General features: G+C 40.2%; 1 protein-coding gene across 2 annotated transcripts in view; it reads right to left on the reverse strand.

The window, feature by feature from the left end:
- Window positions 1-16,645, reverse strand: part of tasora (transcription activation suppressor a) — a 39,075-nt gene extending 22,430 nt beyond the window's left edge. The window contains exons 1-7 of one of the 2 annotated variants that reach the window (XM_084116609.1): window positions 16,280-16,645; window positions 6,698-6,843; window positions 5,302-5,394; window positions 5,143-5,215; window positions 3,887-3,978; window positions 3,667-3,798; window positions 3,148-3,281 (exon numbers count right to left, since the gene is read on the reverse strand). In XM_084116609.1, coding sequence (XP_083972735.1) covers window positions 3,148-3,281; window positions 3,667-3,798; window positions 3,887-3,978; window positions 5,143-5,215; window positions 5,302-5,394; window positions 6,698-6,843; window positions 16,280-16,493 — 884 coding nt within the window. In that variant the 5' untranslated portion in view covers window positions 16,494-16,645. The remainder of the gene's footprint in view (window positions 1-3,147; window positions 3,282-3,666; window positions 3,799-3,886; window positions 3,979-5,142; window positions 5,216-5,301; window positions 5,395-6,697; window positions 6,844-16,279) is intronic. The other variant, XM_084116610.1, reaches the window with a different exon arrangement.
- Between the last annotated feature and the right edge of the window lie 1,132 nt (window positions 16,646-17,777).

The raw sequence follows: 17,777 nt of genomic DNA on the forward strand, positions 1-17,777 counted from the left end.
GTTACACTGCAGTCTGAGTCTCACACACAGTCTCCGTTACACTGCAGTCTGAGAGTCTCACACACGGTCTCCGTTACACTGCAGTCTGAGTCTCACACACAGTCTCCGTTACACTGCAGTCTGAGAGTCTCACACAGTCTCCGTTACACTGCAGTCTGAGTCTCACACACACACTCTGTTACACTGCAGTCTGAGTCTCACACACAGTCTCTGTTACACTGCAGTCTGAGAGTCTCACACACAGTCTCTGTTACACTGCAGTCTGAGTCTCACACACACACTCTCTGTTACACTGCAGTCTGAGTCTCACACACAGTCTCCGTTACACTGCAGTCTGAGAGTCTCACACACAGTCTCTGTTACACTGCAGTCTGAGAGTCTCACACACAGTCTCTGTTACACACAGTCTCCGTTACACTGCAGTCTGAGTCTCACACACACACTCTCTGTTACACTGCAGTCTGAGAGTCTCACACACAGTCTCCGTTACACTGCAGTCTGAGTCTCACACACAGTCTCCGTTACACTGCAGTCTGAGTCTCACACACAGTCTCCGTTACACTGCAGTCTGAGAGTCTCACACACAGTCTCCGTTACACTGAAGTCTGAGAGTCTAACACACAGTCTCCGTTACACTGCAGTCTGAGTCTCACACACAGTCTCCGTTACACTGCAGTCTGAGAGTCTCACACAGTCTCCGTTACACTGCAGTCTGAGTCTCACACACACACTCTCTGTTACACTGCAGTCTGAGAGTCTCACACACACACACACACACTCTCTGTTACACTGCAGTCTGAGTCTCACACACAGTCTCCGTTACACTGCAGTCTGAGTCTCACACACAGTCTCCGTTACACACACAGTCTGAGAGTCTCACACACAGTCTCCGTTACACTGAAGTCTGAGAGTCTAACACACAGTCTCCGTTACACTGCAGTCTGAGTCTCACACACAGTCTCCGTTACACTGCAGTCTGAGTCTCACACACAGTCTCCGTTACACTGCAGTCTGAGTCTCACACACACACTCTCTGTTACACTGCAGTCTGAGAGTCTCACACACACACACACACTCTCTGTTACACTGCAGTCTGAGTCTCACACACAGTCTCCGTTACACTGCAGTCTGAGTCTCACACACAGTCTCCGTTACACTGCAGTCTGAGAGTCTCACACACAGTCTCCGTTACACTGCAGTCTGAGAGTCTCACACACACACTCTCTGTTACACTGCAGTCTGAGAGTCTCACACACACACTCTCTGTTACACTGCAGTCTGAGTCTCACACACACACTCTCTGTTACACTGCAGTCTGAGAGTCTCACACACAGTCTCCGTTACACTGCAGTCTGAGAGTCTCACACACACACTCTCTGTTACACTGCAGTCTGAGAGTCTCACACACAGTCTCCGTTACACTGCAGTCTGAGAGTCTCACACACAGTCTCCGTTACACTGCAGTCTGAGTCTCACACACAGTCTCCGTTACACTGCAGTCTGAGAGTCTCACACACAGTCTCCGTTACACTGCAGTCTGAGAGTCTCACACACAGTCTCCGTTACACTGCAGTCTGAGTCTCACACACAGTCTCCGTTACACTGCAGTCTGAGAGTCTCACACACAGTCTCCGTTACACTGCAGTCTGAGAGTCTCACACACAGTCTCCGTTACACTGCAGTCTGAGAGTCTCACACACAGTCTCCGTTACACTGCAGTCTGAGAGTCTCACACACAGTCTCCGTTACACTGCAGTCTGAGAGTCTCACACACAGTCTCCGTTACACTGCAGTCTGAGAGTCTCACACACAGTCTCCGTTACACTGCAGTCTGAGAGTCTCACACACAGTCTCCGTTACACTGAAGTCTGAGAGTCTCACACACAGTCTCCGTTACACTGCAGTCTGAGTCTCACACACAGTCTCCGTTACACTGCAGTCTGAGTCTCACACACAGTCTCCGTTACACTGCAGTCTGAGAGTCTCACACACAGTCTCCGTTACACTGAAGTCTGAGAGTCTAACACACAGTCTCCGTTACACTGCAGTCTGAGAGTCTCACACACAGTCTCCGTTACACTGCAGTCTGAGTCTCACACACAGTCTCCGTTACACTGCAGTCTGAGAGTCTCACACACAGTCTCCGTTACACTGCAGTCTGAGAGTCTCACACACAGTCTCCGTTACACTGCAGTCTGAGAGTCTCACACACAGTCTCCGTTACACTGCAGTCTGAGTCTCACACACAGTCTCCGTTACACTGCAGTCTGAGAGTCTCACACACAGTCTCTGTTACACTGCAGTCTGAGAGTCTCACACACAGTCTCCGTTACACTGCAGTCTGAGAGTCTCACACACACACTCTCTGTTACACTGCAGTCTGAGAGTCTCACACACAGTCTGTTACACTGCAGTCTGAGTCTCACACACACACTCTCTGTTACACTGCAGTCTGAGAGTCTCACACACAGTCTCCGTTACACTGAAGTCTGAGAGTCTCACACACAGTCTCCGTTACACTGCAGTCTGAGAGTCTCACACACAGTCTCCGTTACACTGCAGTCTGAGTCTCACACACACAGTCTCTGTTACACTGCAGTCTGAGAGTCTCACACACAGTCTCTGTTACACTGCAGTCTGAGAGTCTCACACAGTCTCCGTTACACTGCAGTCTGAGAGTCTCACACACACACTCTCTGTTACACTGCAGTCTGAGTCTCACACACACACTCTCTTTTACACTGCAGTCTGAGTCTCACACACAGTCTCCGTTACACACAGTCTCCGTTACACTGCAGTCTGAGAGTCTCACACACACAGTCTCCGTTACACTGCAGTCTGAGAGTCTCACACACACAGTCTCTGTTACACTGCAGTCTGAGTCTCACACACACAGTCTCCGTTACACTGCAGTCTCAGAGTCTCACACACACAGTCTCCATTACACTGCAGTCTGAGAGTCTCACACACACACAGTCTCCGTTACACTGCAGTCTGAGTCTCACACACACACAGTCTCCGTTACACTGCAGTCTGAGAGTCTCACACACACACAGTCTCCGTTACACTGCAGTCTGAGAGTCTCACACACACAGTCTCTGTTACACTGCAGTCTGAGTCTCACAGTAAGAGTGCAGGGAGCAGTACCTGAGAGGAGCGAGAGGTTTGGGCACAGCCGTCGAAGTCTCTCTGCTCTTGAAGTGATACGAGACCACAGCGTACGGGCACACGTGCCTCGGCCTGGACGAGATCTCGAAGTCCACATACTCGTAGAAGTATTGCTGTGAACAAAGAGCCTTCAGACGTCTCACACAACACACACACGTTAGTAATCATTTGATCAAGCCGTAACACTTTACAATATTGTTCATTAGTTTACGTATTAACTAACATGAATTAACCATGAGCAATACATGTGTTACTGTATTAGTTCATCTTTGTTAATGTTAGCTAGTAAAAATACAGCTGCTCATGTCAGTTCACAGTGCGCTAACGAATGTTAAACACAACTTTTGATTTTAATAATGTATTAGTACGTTATGTACATCTAAGATGAATAAATGCTGTATTGTTCATTCTTAGTTCATGTTAACTAATGAACGTTATTGTAAAGTGTAAAGCAGTATTTTAGTGTTCGTCCTCCAGAGACACACACAGCTCGTTCACCTGAGTATACTCGAAAGACCTGTACGCCTGCAGGGACGTCACTCGAGTCGAGTTCTTGGAGAAATGGCTGTCGAATTTAGGAGTGGGATCTATACATCTGGACATACAATCATGCACACTCTTGACTTTCCCCTGAAGGACACAAGACCGAACATGTCTCAGACTCGATAACACGACGAGCTTCGCTTGAAAATGACAGATGGCTCAAGCTGTGATGTACCTTTATAACTTTGAATATGATGATGTTCCCCGTGGATCCAGGCTCGATGGGGCTGATTTGAAGTAGATCAGAAAACTGACACAGGTAAACACCTGCAATATCAACATATGCAGCGATCAGTGGAGGCAGAACAACAGCGCGCGACACGTCCTCAAGCTGAATCACACACATTTCATTAGGAAATCAGTTATTTCTTATTTCATTAGTGCTTCATGAGTGTGTCTTGTTCACACAACATACGCGTAACATCAGTTCTGATTACTTGGTTTTAATCTGTTAATTTTGATGTACTGATATCGATACTTAAAACCCCAAATCGATTTTTTTAGTCAGATTTATTTTTGATATATGAACAAAACTTCACTAAACTCTCAGTAACACCTGCCATCTAATAACTACTTCTGACATGAAACAGCCTCAGCTTTCATTTTCTGTCAGTTTTGTCATGAAATTGAAACAATAATGAAGCTCTGTAATGTGCGGTGAGAGATCGCCGGCTCAGCGCATGTGAACCGATCATCTCTTCAGCAGATACACACGTGTGAACATCAGGGGGAATGCTGGGAGTTACAGTGCATGCTGGGAGCGTACAGAAATGCATCACGTCTCCTGTAATCGCTTAACAATTAAACAATCCTGTAAACGTTTAACAATAACTCCATATTATACTCTCTACTCAACCTGCGGTCGTCTTCATTTAATGTGATCAAATCTTTCATGAGAGAAAGTCTCTGTTTAAATGTTTATATTTCAACAACAAATTGGAGTAGAAAGTTTGTTAAGTATTATAAAGTTGATATAAAAAATAAAAAAAACTCGGTTTTAATTTTTTTAATTCTATTTATTAATTGATTATTAAATAAAGTATTTTAATTTTCAGTTTTTGGCTAAATTAATACTTTAATTTTGGTGAAAAAAATAATTTCGGTGCATCACTAATTATTATTACTATTATTTATATATTGTTTGTATTATTATTAAATGATAAAAATAATTGAATTTAATCATTAAATCAGTAAAGAAACATTACTACAGTAATAATACTATTGTACTGCAAAATAAAACTTAATATTTATAATTAAACAATTATTTTTATGGAACAATTTCACAATAATAAGGTAAAACTGCATGCAGATCTACAGCTTCTCATTGGAGGATGACAGATTTATGAATGATCCTCCTCATCGTGTGTTTCTGACGAGGCATGTCATAACTCTGAGTGTGTGTTGTGAGTGTAGACGTAGTGTGAGTTTGACCTTTGGCTGGATTCCCCAGCATGTTCATCCAGCTGCTGCCCACAGACAGGCCTCTCTCACACACCGCTGAGATCTGCACACACACACACACACACACACACACACGGTTACAGCAGAAAGCCCAGCGCAGGCAGTCATCAGAGGAGGACGGAGGTTTACCTTCTGAGCGTCACACATGAGGAAGCAGAAGGATTCAGACAGCTCTTTCTCCGTGCGTCCGTCCAGCTTCAGCTCCCGGCGCTTCTCCATGAACTGCACATTCAACATCACAACATCAATACACATATATCCGTCTCTGACCACCTCTGAGTGTGGTTTCAGGGATCTCACCACAATACAGTCACTAGATGTGCATGTGCTTTATAATGTGCTCACAGCCAGGCTTGGAAATTATGTTCATGTGAATAGTTCAGCCAAAAATGAACATTTCCTGATGGTTTGCTCACCCCAAGACCATTCAAGATGTATATGACTTTCTTTCCTCAGCCGAAGAGAAATTAAATAAATGAATCCATAAATTATACACATTTTAACAACCAATTATTCCAGCTCTGCGAGTCTGGTGAACGAGCTTCACTGGGCTGGAACACGGTCCGCATCTGTTGTTTAGTAGTGTATCATTTGTTTTCTGATAATGACTGATTGTTTCAGTAGAGAAGACCTGTATTTGTCAGCTGGGGTCACGTGGAGCCTTTGAAGCTGCAAACATATGGATTTCAGACCGTCAAAAATGGTCTATTTTGGGCACCATTCACTTGCATTAGATCCTGGAATGTTACATTTTCTCCAAAACCTTAATTTCTCTTCGGCTGAGGAACGAAAGCCACATCTTGGATGGCCTTGGGGTGAGCTAATAATCAGGAAATGTTCATATTTGAGTGAACTTTTCCTTTTAAGGAAAGCGAGCCGTAGAATAGCGGCACAGGAAACACTCTTAAAGTTTTTTTTAATGACGAATTGTTCAAATTACGTATATTCAGTATTTACCACTATACATAGCCTGTTAACTGTCAGTGACATTTGCCGTACTTTTTATTGCCTTTTTTCCCCTTTCACATATTTAATCATCATAAATTAGTTATCATTCAAAAGCTTAAACACTCAAAATTCATTATTTTTCTAATTGGTCAGGAAACGGTCCTTTAAAACCTTTTAACGGCCTCAATTTTACTGATATCAACTTTAAATACAACTTGGCTAAACATACGTCTTTGATTGTCTATGTATGCTCAAACAGCTGAGGCAGGTCTGCATCTATAAACTGCTTATCTATAAACTGCACAAAAGGTTATGTTTGCTGGAAGCAAAGATCTGAACCACTGGCCTAGCAAAACATCTGATCTGTTGAGTCTAGTGTGGCATTTCCTTTTGTTAGGATGACCTTGAGCGTGGAGCAGAAACACCGCTAGACAGGCTGTGAGACCTGGAGAGTGTATCACTCTGAGTGTCTTCTGTCAGACGTTACTGATTCCTGACACACACTCTGCATGATTATTCTTTCTATAAGTGTTCGAGCTCATTATACATCATATATGGCGGACGAGTGCGTGCTCACGTCTTTCTCCAGCGGGTCGCTGTGCACGAGGCGAGGCTTGGAGTACTGGAAGGTCCCGGCGGAGGAGCAGTCCTTATAGCTGGAGCTGAGGATCTGCAGGATCTCGGAGAACTCCCGGGAGTCCACGGACACATGCTGAAACAGAGCTGGAGCGGGAACAGAGGCGTCACAACACAACACAAACACACCTGTGTGTGTGAGGCGATCGGCTACGCTAGTGCAGCTGTTAGCAGAACACCTCACTGGGTCAAATGAACCCTTCTCATTCTGATGATTATCTCAGCGATTACACTGGTATTGCAAATCTATCAGGGTTTTTTATTTGTATTTACTTGGTTGAACCTGAACAGCCATCTCTGTGTCATGCTGCACGTTAGGGGTGCAACGCAAATGTATTAAATAATGCGTTTACCTTAATGAATGGATACAAGGAGACATTTACAAGCAAAATGAAGTTATTAGAATACAAAACGACAAGATTTCCAAATATTTTAGTTTCAAACTGTATTTATTGATTATGTCATTATCTATAGTCCTACTTTAAACTGTATATAGACATGTGTGAGGGTATCAAATGTTCATATCTTGATATTTGCTGAAGCTTTTATCTTGGTATATGGTATTATCACGTACTGAATCAGGTCAGAATAAAGTATTGTCCTCCTAACAGGTTTAATAACTTTTTTCTTACTATAAAAAACTCTTTACAGACAATAAAACAATAGACAAAGAATGTATAAAGCAAACAAATGTTTCAAACAGATGCAAAAGAACTATAAAGAACCATAGGCAATACTTTATAATAAGGACCCATTGATTGGTTAATGCATTAACTAGCTTAGCTAGCCTACACTGACACAGTAGTTATGATTCTGTTAATGTAAGTTAATAAAACACAACTGTTCATTGTGAGTTCATGTAAAAACAAGTCCATTAAATATTACAACAGATACAGATAAAACCTGATTTGTTAGAAAATGTTGAAATTAACTAAGATTTCCTGCGAGTCTGGAAGTGTTTAGAAATGTTCAGGACTCAGATCTTCACGAGTCTGATGTTGGTCAACTAAAAGACATCGCTGACAAATAATACACTGACGGTGACTGTGAATGGATTTAAAGACATGAAGCTTTATTTCCAAGCATTTACACTGTCGCTCCGAGCAAGATGATTCATGGTAGAGCGTTTTAATAAAATATGCTGCAATTTAGTAATAGAGTTATTGCTGAATTATTGCTTCCCGTGGTGAGCGGCACATTCCAGGGCAGGGCCGCTCTGACTTAACAGTGGAGGAGGGTTTGCTGCAGTTTGACTGGATCTTGGTGGACTACACAAACAATGCTGTCCAACAACCATTGTTTATCAGTGCATCCCGAGCTCATGCTCCCCTGACACTTGCGATGTGAAACTGTTTAAATCAAAGGCTTTAGGGACCTTGGTTAACCTTGGAAAGTACGATCAGCACACTGCAACATTCAGATCTGTGCCCGCGCCGCCGCTGATCCGGAGAGAGCTGCCATGTAAGTGTACAGTAGCCTATGAAGTCTTTTCAACCACACATTATGGTTATTTATGTGTTACAAACATGCCTAAATAACAGGGGATAAAAGTGTACTAGTATAAAATTTATAGTTTGGGTATATAAACACTGATGTCTACGGTAGAGATCAAAATAGGTGACGAGTGTAGGCCTATGTACTGAATTGCTTATCTTCTACGCTAAGAGGAGGCGATGAGTGTTTGACAGAATCGTGTTAATCCAGAATCGTGCAGCTCTAGTTCTGTGTCTCCAGTCTGTGAGGTAAGAGACATTAGCACACACACTACACTCAGAGTCTTCGTCCAGCGAGACTACAACAATTACAGCAGATTCCAAGTCTCTATGTAAACCAATCACAACAGACTGGGCCGTCTGACCAATCAGAGCAGAGTAGACCAATCACAACAGACTGGATTCATCTGACCAATCAGAGCAGAGTAGACCAATCACAACAGACTGAGTCATCTGACCAATCAGAGCAGAGTAGACCAATCACAACAGACTGAGTCATCTGACCAATCAGAGCAGAGTAGACCAATCACAACAGACTGAGTCATCTGACCAATCAGAGCAGAGTAGACCAATCACAACAGACTGGATCATCTGACCAATCAGAGCAGAGTAGACCAATCACAACAGACTGAGTCATCTGACCAATCAGAGCAGAGTAGACCAATCACAACAGACTGGATCATCTGACCAATCAGAGCAGAGTAGACCAATCACAACAGACTGGATCATCTGACCAATCAGAGCAGAGTAGACCAATCACAACAGACTGAGTCATCTGACCAATCAGAGCAGAGTAGACCAATCACAACAGACTGGATCATCTGACCAATCAGAGCAGAGTAGACCAATCACAACAGACTGGATCATCTGACCAATCAGAGCAGAGTAGACCAATCACAACAGACTGAGTCATCTGACCAATCAGAGCAGAGTAGACCAATCACAACAGACTGAGTCATCTGACCAATCAGAGCAGAGTAGACCAATCCACAACAGACTGAGTCATCTGACCAATCAGAGCAGAGTAGACCAATCACAACAGACTGAGTCATCTGACCAATCAGAGCAGAGTAGACCAATCACAACAGACAACAGGGTTCCCACTCTAAACCAAATGTCAAATTCCCTGACTTTTCCCTGACTTTCACTGACTAAAAAGATGAATTTCCATGACCTATAATGAACGGCAAAACAGGCTGCTGTTTTGTTTTGTAGAAAGCCTTTCTTTAAAGTGAATTTCATTTTGTATAAATTGTATCTTAATTTTAATACATTTTTCATCAACCAATTGCCTGTATTTTCATTTTCATTCATTTTTCATTTTCATTTCATTTTTATTTCAGGCAATGGCATAAAAAAAAAAAAGTACAAGGTAGACAAATATAGTTAAATCATAGTGCAAAAAAAACACAAAAAACAAAACAGATTATACAATATTCAAATATGATGATATTCAAATTCTGCCTGAAAGGGAGTGGGAAGAAGACAACTTATTTAATCCCACCCCAATTCCCCATTTAGTGATTAATAATTGAGCTTCATTGTTACTTTGCACACGGATTATTTACAAATGTTATATCATGGTGGCGTTACCACAAGTGACAAATAATTATTATAACAACAGTTTATACCGACAATGTAATAGGAATAAACAATACCAATTGTAATGGACAATATACCAACGAGGGTAAGGAAACACTGAGCACATGTTCACACTATGAGACAGAATACAACAACAATTCAAATTAAAGACCCTCATCTCTATATTTTAACCAGACCCAATGTTTATATAACAGTTTAAATTGATGAATAGTTTGGCATTTCTTTTGTTGCAAGTCCAGTTTATTCCAGAGTTTCACTCCACATACAGACACACAATAATATTTACGAGTAGTTTGGGCTCTCGGTAATGAAAAATGTCCAAAACCTCTCAAGTTATGAGCTCGCACTGGAGTTTTAAAAAAACGTTGTAAGTTAGGTGGTAATAATTTGTTAAATGCTTTATATAAGACTATTGATGTATTATATTTTACAAGATCATCAAATTTTAGCAACTTTGACTGCATAAACAGATTATGAGTATGTTCTAGAAAACCAGCCTTGTGAATGATCCTCACAGCTCTTTTCTGTAATATAACCAGAGGATTTATTGTGTTCTGGTAAGTATTACCCCACACTTCAACACAAAAAGTAAGGTATGGTAGTACCAGAGTGCAGTATAAAGTACGGAGTGCATTTTCATCAAGGTCTAGTTTTGCTTTGTTTATAATTGAGAGGCTTCCATGACAACTTACTGTCAATTATTACTCCCAAAAATGTATTCTCACTCACAATTTCAATTTGGATACCATCAATACTTATTCTCTGTTCAGACATTTTGTTGCGATTACCGAACATCATTAACTTAGTTTTATTTATATTCAATGATAATTTATTTGTGTCCATCCACTTTTTTATTATATTTAGTTCCCTGTTTACCGTATTTATGAGCTCATTATAATCGTCACTACTGTAGAATATATTCGTGTCATCTGCAAATAGTATGAGTTTCAGTACTTTGGATGTATTAAAAACATCATTTATATACACATTGAACAGTTTTGGCCCCAGTACTGACCCCTGAGGGACACCACAAACAATACCAAGAGTAACTGTGACCTCCCTGTTAAATAACTTTTTAACCAATCTCCAGCCAGCCCCCTAACTCCATATCTTTCCATCTTATTTAATAGGATTGAGTGGTTAATAGTATCAAAGGCTTTTTTTAGATCAATAAAGATACCAACTGCATACTTCTTTTGCTCCAGTGCATTAGTGACTTCTTCAATAGCTTCAGTTATTGCCATTGAGGTTGTTCTTTTGGACCTAAAGCCATACTGACCATCATTAATTACATGATGTTTATCGAGAAACTTTTCAAGTCGAGAATTGAAGAGTTTCTCTAAAATTTTTGAGAATTGAGGCAAAAGAGAGATTGGTCTGTAATTAGTAAAAGCGTGTTTATTATCATTTTTGAAGAGTGGAATTACTTTAGCGATTTTAATTTTACTTGGAAAGCAGCCAGTCTGGAATGACAAGTTACAAATATAAGTTAAGGGTTTTACAATATTCAGTATAACTTTTTTAATCAATGTCATGCTGAGGACTTACTTTTACATTTCCACACAATGTTTGTCACTTCCTGCTCATTTGTAGCTGAGAGGAAGAGTGACAAAGAATTGCGTTCAATAGTTGATTTTGTGACTCCACTGTCTGGAATATCAGCGGCCAACTTAGGGCCAACATTTACAAAAAAATTGTTGAACTTTTTAACTACATTACTCATATTATAATCATTACTATTTTCATCAATAAAGTGATCAGGATATGTCAACTTTGAGGATCCTTGTTTGATTAGGCTATTCAAAACATCCCAAGTTCCTTTTATATTATTTTTATGTTCATATAATTTTTTTTGATAATATAACCGTTTGCTTGTTCTTATAATATCAGTTAATTTATTTTTGTACTTCTTATATCTTTGTTCCGCTTCTTTTGTTTTTACTTTAATAAACAATTTATAGAGATTGTTTTTCTTTTTACAGGCATTAATTATTCCTTTCGTAATCCAGAGGCTTTTCTTATGTTTTTCCTTTATAAAATATTCTTTCACAGGGCAGTGATTATTATGCAAAGAAGTGAAGATATCTAAAAAATTACAATAAGCACTGTCCACATTAGGTTCAATCCTGGAGCGCTAAACTATTGTTTAGGGCACAGATCATGTCCTCAGTAATTTTTCGTTTAGAAATTTTTACCATAGTGTCTTTCGTTTTCTTACGATTACAGTCATACAAAGTAAAAACAGGTAAGTGGTCAGTGATATCACATATACAGTGCAGTGCATAAGTGAATACACCCATGCTAAAGTTGACTAAAAAGAGGAATAAAAAATCATATTTTGGAAATTGAACTTAATGCCTTAATTTAAAAAATTAGGAAAAATCCAACCTTTAAGGACACCAATTTTCTTTGTGAATGAATAATGTATCGTAAATAAATAAATGTTCTTCCTTAAAATACATGGTGCATAAGTGAGTACACCCCTATGTTAAATTCCCATAGAGGCAGGCAGATTTTTATTTTTAAGTATTTTTAAAAAAAAAAATGTAGGATACTATGCATCCTGATAAAGTTCCCTTGGCCTTTGGAATTAAAATAGCCCCACATCATCACATAGCCTTCACCATACCTAGAGATTGGCATGGGGTACTTTCCATAAGATCATCTCTCAATGCAAATCAAACTAGCTTTTAGGCTAACTGAAATAAAACCATGCCAATCTCTAGGTATGGTGAAGGCTATGTGATGATGTGGGGCTATTTTAATTCCAAAGGCCAAGGGAACTTTATCAGGATGCATAGTATCCTAAAAAAAAATACTTAAAAATACTTAAAAATAAAAATCTGCCTGCCTCTATGGGAATTTAACATAGGGGTGTACTCACTTATGCACCATGTATTTTAAGGAAGAACATTTATTTATTTACGATACATTATTCATTCACAAAGAAAATTGGTGTCCTTAAAGGTTGGATTTTTCCTAATTTTTTAAATTAAGGCATTAAGTTCAATTTCCAAAATATGATTTTTTATTCCTCTTTTTAGTCAACTTTAGCATGGGTGTATTCACTTATGCATTGCACTGTAAATAGGCCACTAGTGATTTGATTTCCCATAATGTTAGTAAAAATGTTGTCAATGATTGTGGCACTATTTAATAAATGAGAAGCAAATATATAGCAGACAATATAATCATGGAGGCGCGCCGCGGTCACTGGCATTGCACATGAACTAGAGCGCATCTCATCATAAATTAACCGAAACTCTGTGTATGCCTCACATACATGAGAAACACATCTGAAGATAGCTTGGAATGTCGTTAAAGGGGGGGTGAAATGCTCATTTTCACTTAATCTCCTGTTAATCTTGAGTACCTATAGAGTAGTATTGCATCCTTCATATCTCCAAAAAGTCTTTAGTTTTATTATATTTATAAAAGAAAGATAGGCTGTACCGAGTCTTTCCGGAAAAAACCGAGCGTCTGGAGGCGTGCCGTGTGGGCGGAGCTAAAGCTGTGCTAACGCGCCGAGCTAACAACACAGAGACATTTGAAGCAGTTTTACTCACCGCCTGCGACCGCGAACCTTTATCATTGTGACTGCTCGATCCTTAAGCATTAGACGATCTGCAAATCCGTCGATCTGGGCTTTGTTTATAAAACAATCATCGTCGAAATGCAGGGAACAAACAGTCTTACACAGCTCCGTTGATGCTCTGAAAAAACAAACTCCATCCACTGGTCCCTTAACGCCGGGTTCTTTGGGAATCTGTGCAGGGTTGTCTTGCCCTGGCAACCAAAAACACACTTCTTTGGTGACACTGACTTCCAAAAGCCGAGCACAGCGCTTTGATGAGGTACTGCTTTCGCTCTCTTGCTCTGGTCTACGGATGCGCGCGCGCCCACGGCTTTCCGGGAGAAGTGCCCTTAGGACCCATATAAGGAAATTTCGCCCCAGCTGACGTCACGCAGACCCATACTCGAAAAAAACTTTCCGAAACTTGTGACAAACCGGAAGGACAATTTTTGGCACAGAAATACTCCTTCAAACGTACAATTTAATTTTTGAAACTTTGTCCATGTTTAGCATGGGAATCCAACTCTTTAACAGTGTAAAAAACTCAGTATGCATGAAATAGCATTTCACCCCCCCTTTAAACGAAACAATTCAAAACGAAAAGAAATAGGCTACTCTCTGATTATGTAATCCATGATGTGGGACCTGATATTCATTTAGCCTATGTGATATTCATGCTTTTTTTCTTACAGTAAAGCACAGTCCACAAACAACCTCCCTATAATAAGACAAATCTCTGGAGGCATGCTCCAAGCACACTCTCATCTCATCCCTTTTCCCACATTTGTAGTATTGACACTATAACCAAACTGGAAATTGTAACGCGTGCGCACACAGAAGTTTCTCGTGCGCACGTGAAAGTCCGTATTATTATTTTTTTGCAAAGGTCCCCTCAGGGGCTCCGTAGAAAGATGTGTGAAAAAGTGCAATAAAAAAAATCGGTATAGAAAAATTACATTTTGATAAATGGAAACTAAAATTTAAAGCAACAAACTAAATTCCCTGATATTCCATGACTTGGACAAAAAATATATAAAATTCCCTGACTTTCAATGTCTGGAATAGACCTTTTAAAATTCCATGACATTCCAGAAATTCCATGACCCGTGGGAACCCTGGACCAATCAGAGATGAGTAGACCAATCACAACAGACTGAGTCATCTGACCAATCAGAGCAGAGTAGACCAATCACAACAGACTGAGTCATCTGACCAATCAGAGCAGAGTAGACCAATCACAACAGACTGAGTCATCTGACCAATCAGAGCAGAGTAGACCAATCACAACAGACTGGGTCATCTGACCAATCAGAGCAGAGTAGATCAATCACAACAGACTGAGTCATCTGACCAATCAGAGCAGAGTAGACCAATCACAACAGACTGAGTCATCTGACCAATCAGAGGAGAGTAGACCAATCACAACAGACTGAGTCATCTGACCAATCAGAGCAGAGTAGACCAATCACAACAGACTGGGTCATCTGACCAATCAGAGGAGAGTAGACCAATCACAACAGACTGGGTCATCTGACCAATAAAAGCAGAGTAGACCAATCACAACAGACTGAGTCATCTGACCAATCAGAGCAGAGTAGACCAATCACAACAGACTGGGTCATCTGACCAATCAGAGCAGAGTAGACCAATCACAACAGACTGAATCATCTGACCAATCAGAGCAGAGTAGACCACGCTCTTAAAGTGACAGCAGCCTAATATTCCTGCAGCTTTTAATGCAAATCAAACAACAGATTCACTGCAATAACTTTTGTAACTTTAACGAGTATTCATCTATATTTAATTTATACAATGAAGACAATGCAGTGTTATTTTACATTTGATTAGGCTACTTTATTCAGTTACTGTACCTAATCTACCTCATCTGTACTGCTAGATTTACCTGTGAAACGCTATTTCATTTGCATCTCTGTTCTATTGTGTTTATTTGTGCTGTTGCTTGTAGTTTTAATTATTTGTTCTTAGTTAATTACAGACTGTTTACTCGACTTTAATAGTGCTGGAAGTTTATATTTTATTTATGTCAATTTTTGTGTGCATTGTTCTGCCATTCCATGTAAAAAAAATCTGGTGAGTAAAATAAAAAATGTACAAGCCAACGGCGACTCGAGCTTCAGTGTGTCTGTAGTGGGCTGTTTTTTAATAGCCTATATGTTTATTGGTAATATGCCTATAGCCTATGTGATATACAGTATAACAGTTATATAACATAAAAACTACATAGAAAAGTTTACTCAAAAGTAAAGTCATTAAATTACTTAAAATCCCTATGCTTAAAATGTTTGAAAAGAATCTTTAAATGCATGAATGAAAGTTTTGAATGTGTGAACAGAATATTCAAGTTTTATGATTGCACAGAAATCTTTGTAGTGTCAAAACAGAATATGAATGGAAACAGAATGACTGAGTACATGTTTTAAGTTCAAATAAAATCCTCAATTCTAGTAACTTCTAAAGTAAAATGTTATTTATTTGTCTTTTAACTCATAAAACAGAAAGATATGTAGTGCTCCCCACTGTTCCCCAGTGACACAACGGGTGTGGCAGAGCAACCTGTTACCTGAGGGAGGATGTGTGTGTATACACACACACACACACACACACACACACACACACACACAAACAAACACAGATATATTTTATAGAATGTCTTATATTATGGGCAGATGCACAGGATCTCCACGTCTCCTGTCATGACTGATCTGCACACCTAACGCACTGTCTATGGTGAGAGCTCACTACAACACACACACACACACACACACACACACACACACACTGGGTGTCTTCAGTCCCAGTAACGGCAAAAGAGAAAGAAAGCGGGACAGCGCACCTCTCTTTTCTCTGCTCTTCAGGGGGATGTGGAAGTTCAGGCGCGGCTGCTCTTCGGCTGGTTTCGCGGCCCGTGAGACTCTCCTGAGCCGCTTCTCTTCATCGGGACCGTCCGGGCATCCACACTCTTCCTCCGGGCCGCCATTTTGGCTCCATGAAGGCGCAGCAGGATCGTGCTTCTCTTTGTCGCTGGATTTCCCTCCTCGATGCTCCATGGCGGCTTTATTCACGAGCTCCAGACATGAGTGTGTTCTCCTCGCAGCGCTGAAGGCTGGAGGCAGTGCGGGGTTTCTGTCTGCTGAATGTGCCTCACAACACACATAAACACACACACATGTACATGCCCACTCATAGCCGCAATGTGTGTGTGAGTGTGGCCGGATCGCAGCAGCGCCTCCCAGCGGGCTCCATCTTCATTTGAATAAGAACAAAACATACATTTACATACAGGAGTAGGCCTACATAATAATAACCATACATGTTAGGGGTAAACGAAAGCGAGAGAAGAAAGAAAGATTAAAAAAAGAAAAGAAAGAAAGGCATTTTACAGAAACAGCTGTGTAGTTTTTACTTTTGGATATTCTTTCTAAATATATTTGAACATCAATTTGAAATTGTTCAAAACCATTCCTTTTGACTTTATAGTAACGGGCAAGTATAATAATTAAATATAAATTAAATCAAATATAAACAAAAGATTGGGGCTCCATCAACACACTGTGCGCGCCTCCTGCAGGTTCAGTGCTGAACTACACATCCCTTCAGTTTATCAACAACAAAGATACAGGTTATCATGTTCAAACAACAGCACATATATAGTCAAATGATTTTGTATCCTCAATATGTCCCGAGTAAGGGGAAAAAGCCCCAAAGAATCCCATTAGGGGAAAGTTTTGTGAGTTTTATGGTAACATTTTTAACCTTCAGATAGGCCTATCAACATGAACATTACTGAGTTGATTACTTACATTAAGACAAACAAAAATGTAGTTTATTGATTTTTTTTGGCAACATGAGCAAATGGTGCATAATAATGTATGAGCTAATTTGCATAAATAACACAACATATCTAAACATTGGATGTCTTGTTGACATCTTACAGTAAAAGATTATAGGCAAACAAATGTCACCATAAGGGGCAGATATTCATTCATTCATTCAAGGTCCACTCAACTGTCAATCATCTGTCACTAAGCTCTCCTACATGGATTATTCAACCTACATTAATAAAACATACCTGGTGATCAACTACAATTTATTGGGAACATCTGGATGTGTGTTGAGCTGTGGTGAAATTATTGGTGAAATAATCTATTATTGGTGAAATAATCTCTGCAATAATAATGAATAAAGTACTTCTTCCTGCCTCTGTGTATTAATGCTCATGGGTAGCCGAAATGGGTCCCATTCAGACCTTAACATTAAGTATTTTACTGTTATGTGTCAACAAGATTCAACAAGACATGTTCTCCTGGCTAGACCCAATGTTTAGATCTGTT

This window comes from Abramis brama, assembly GCF_963993115.1.
Source record: "Abramis brama genome assembly, chromosome: 6".
Lineage (NCBI taxonomy): Eukaryota > Metazoa > Chordata > Actinopteri > Cypriniformes > Leuciscidae > Abramis > Abramis brama.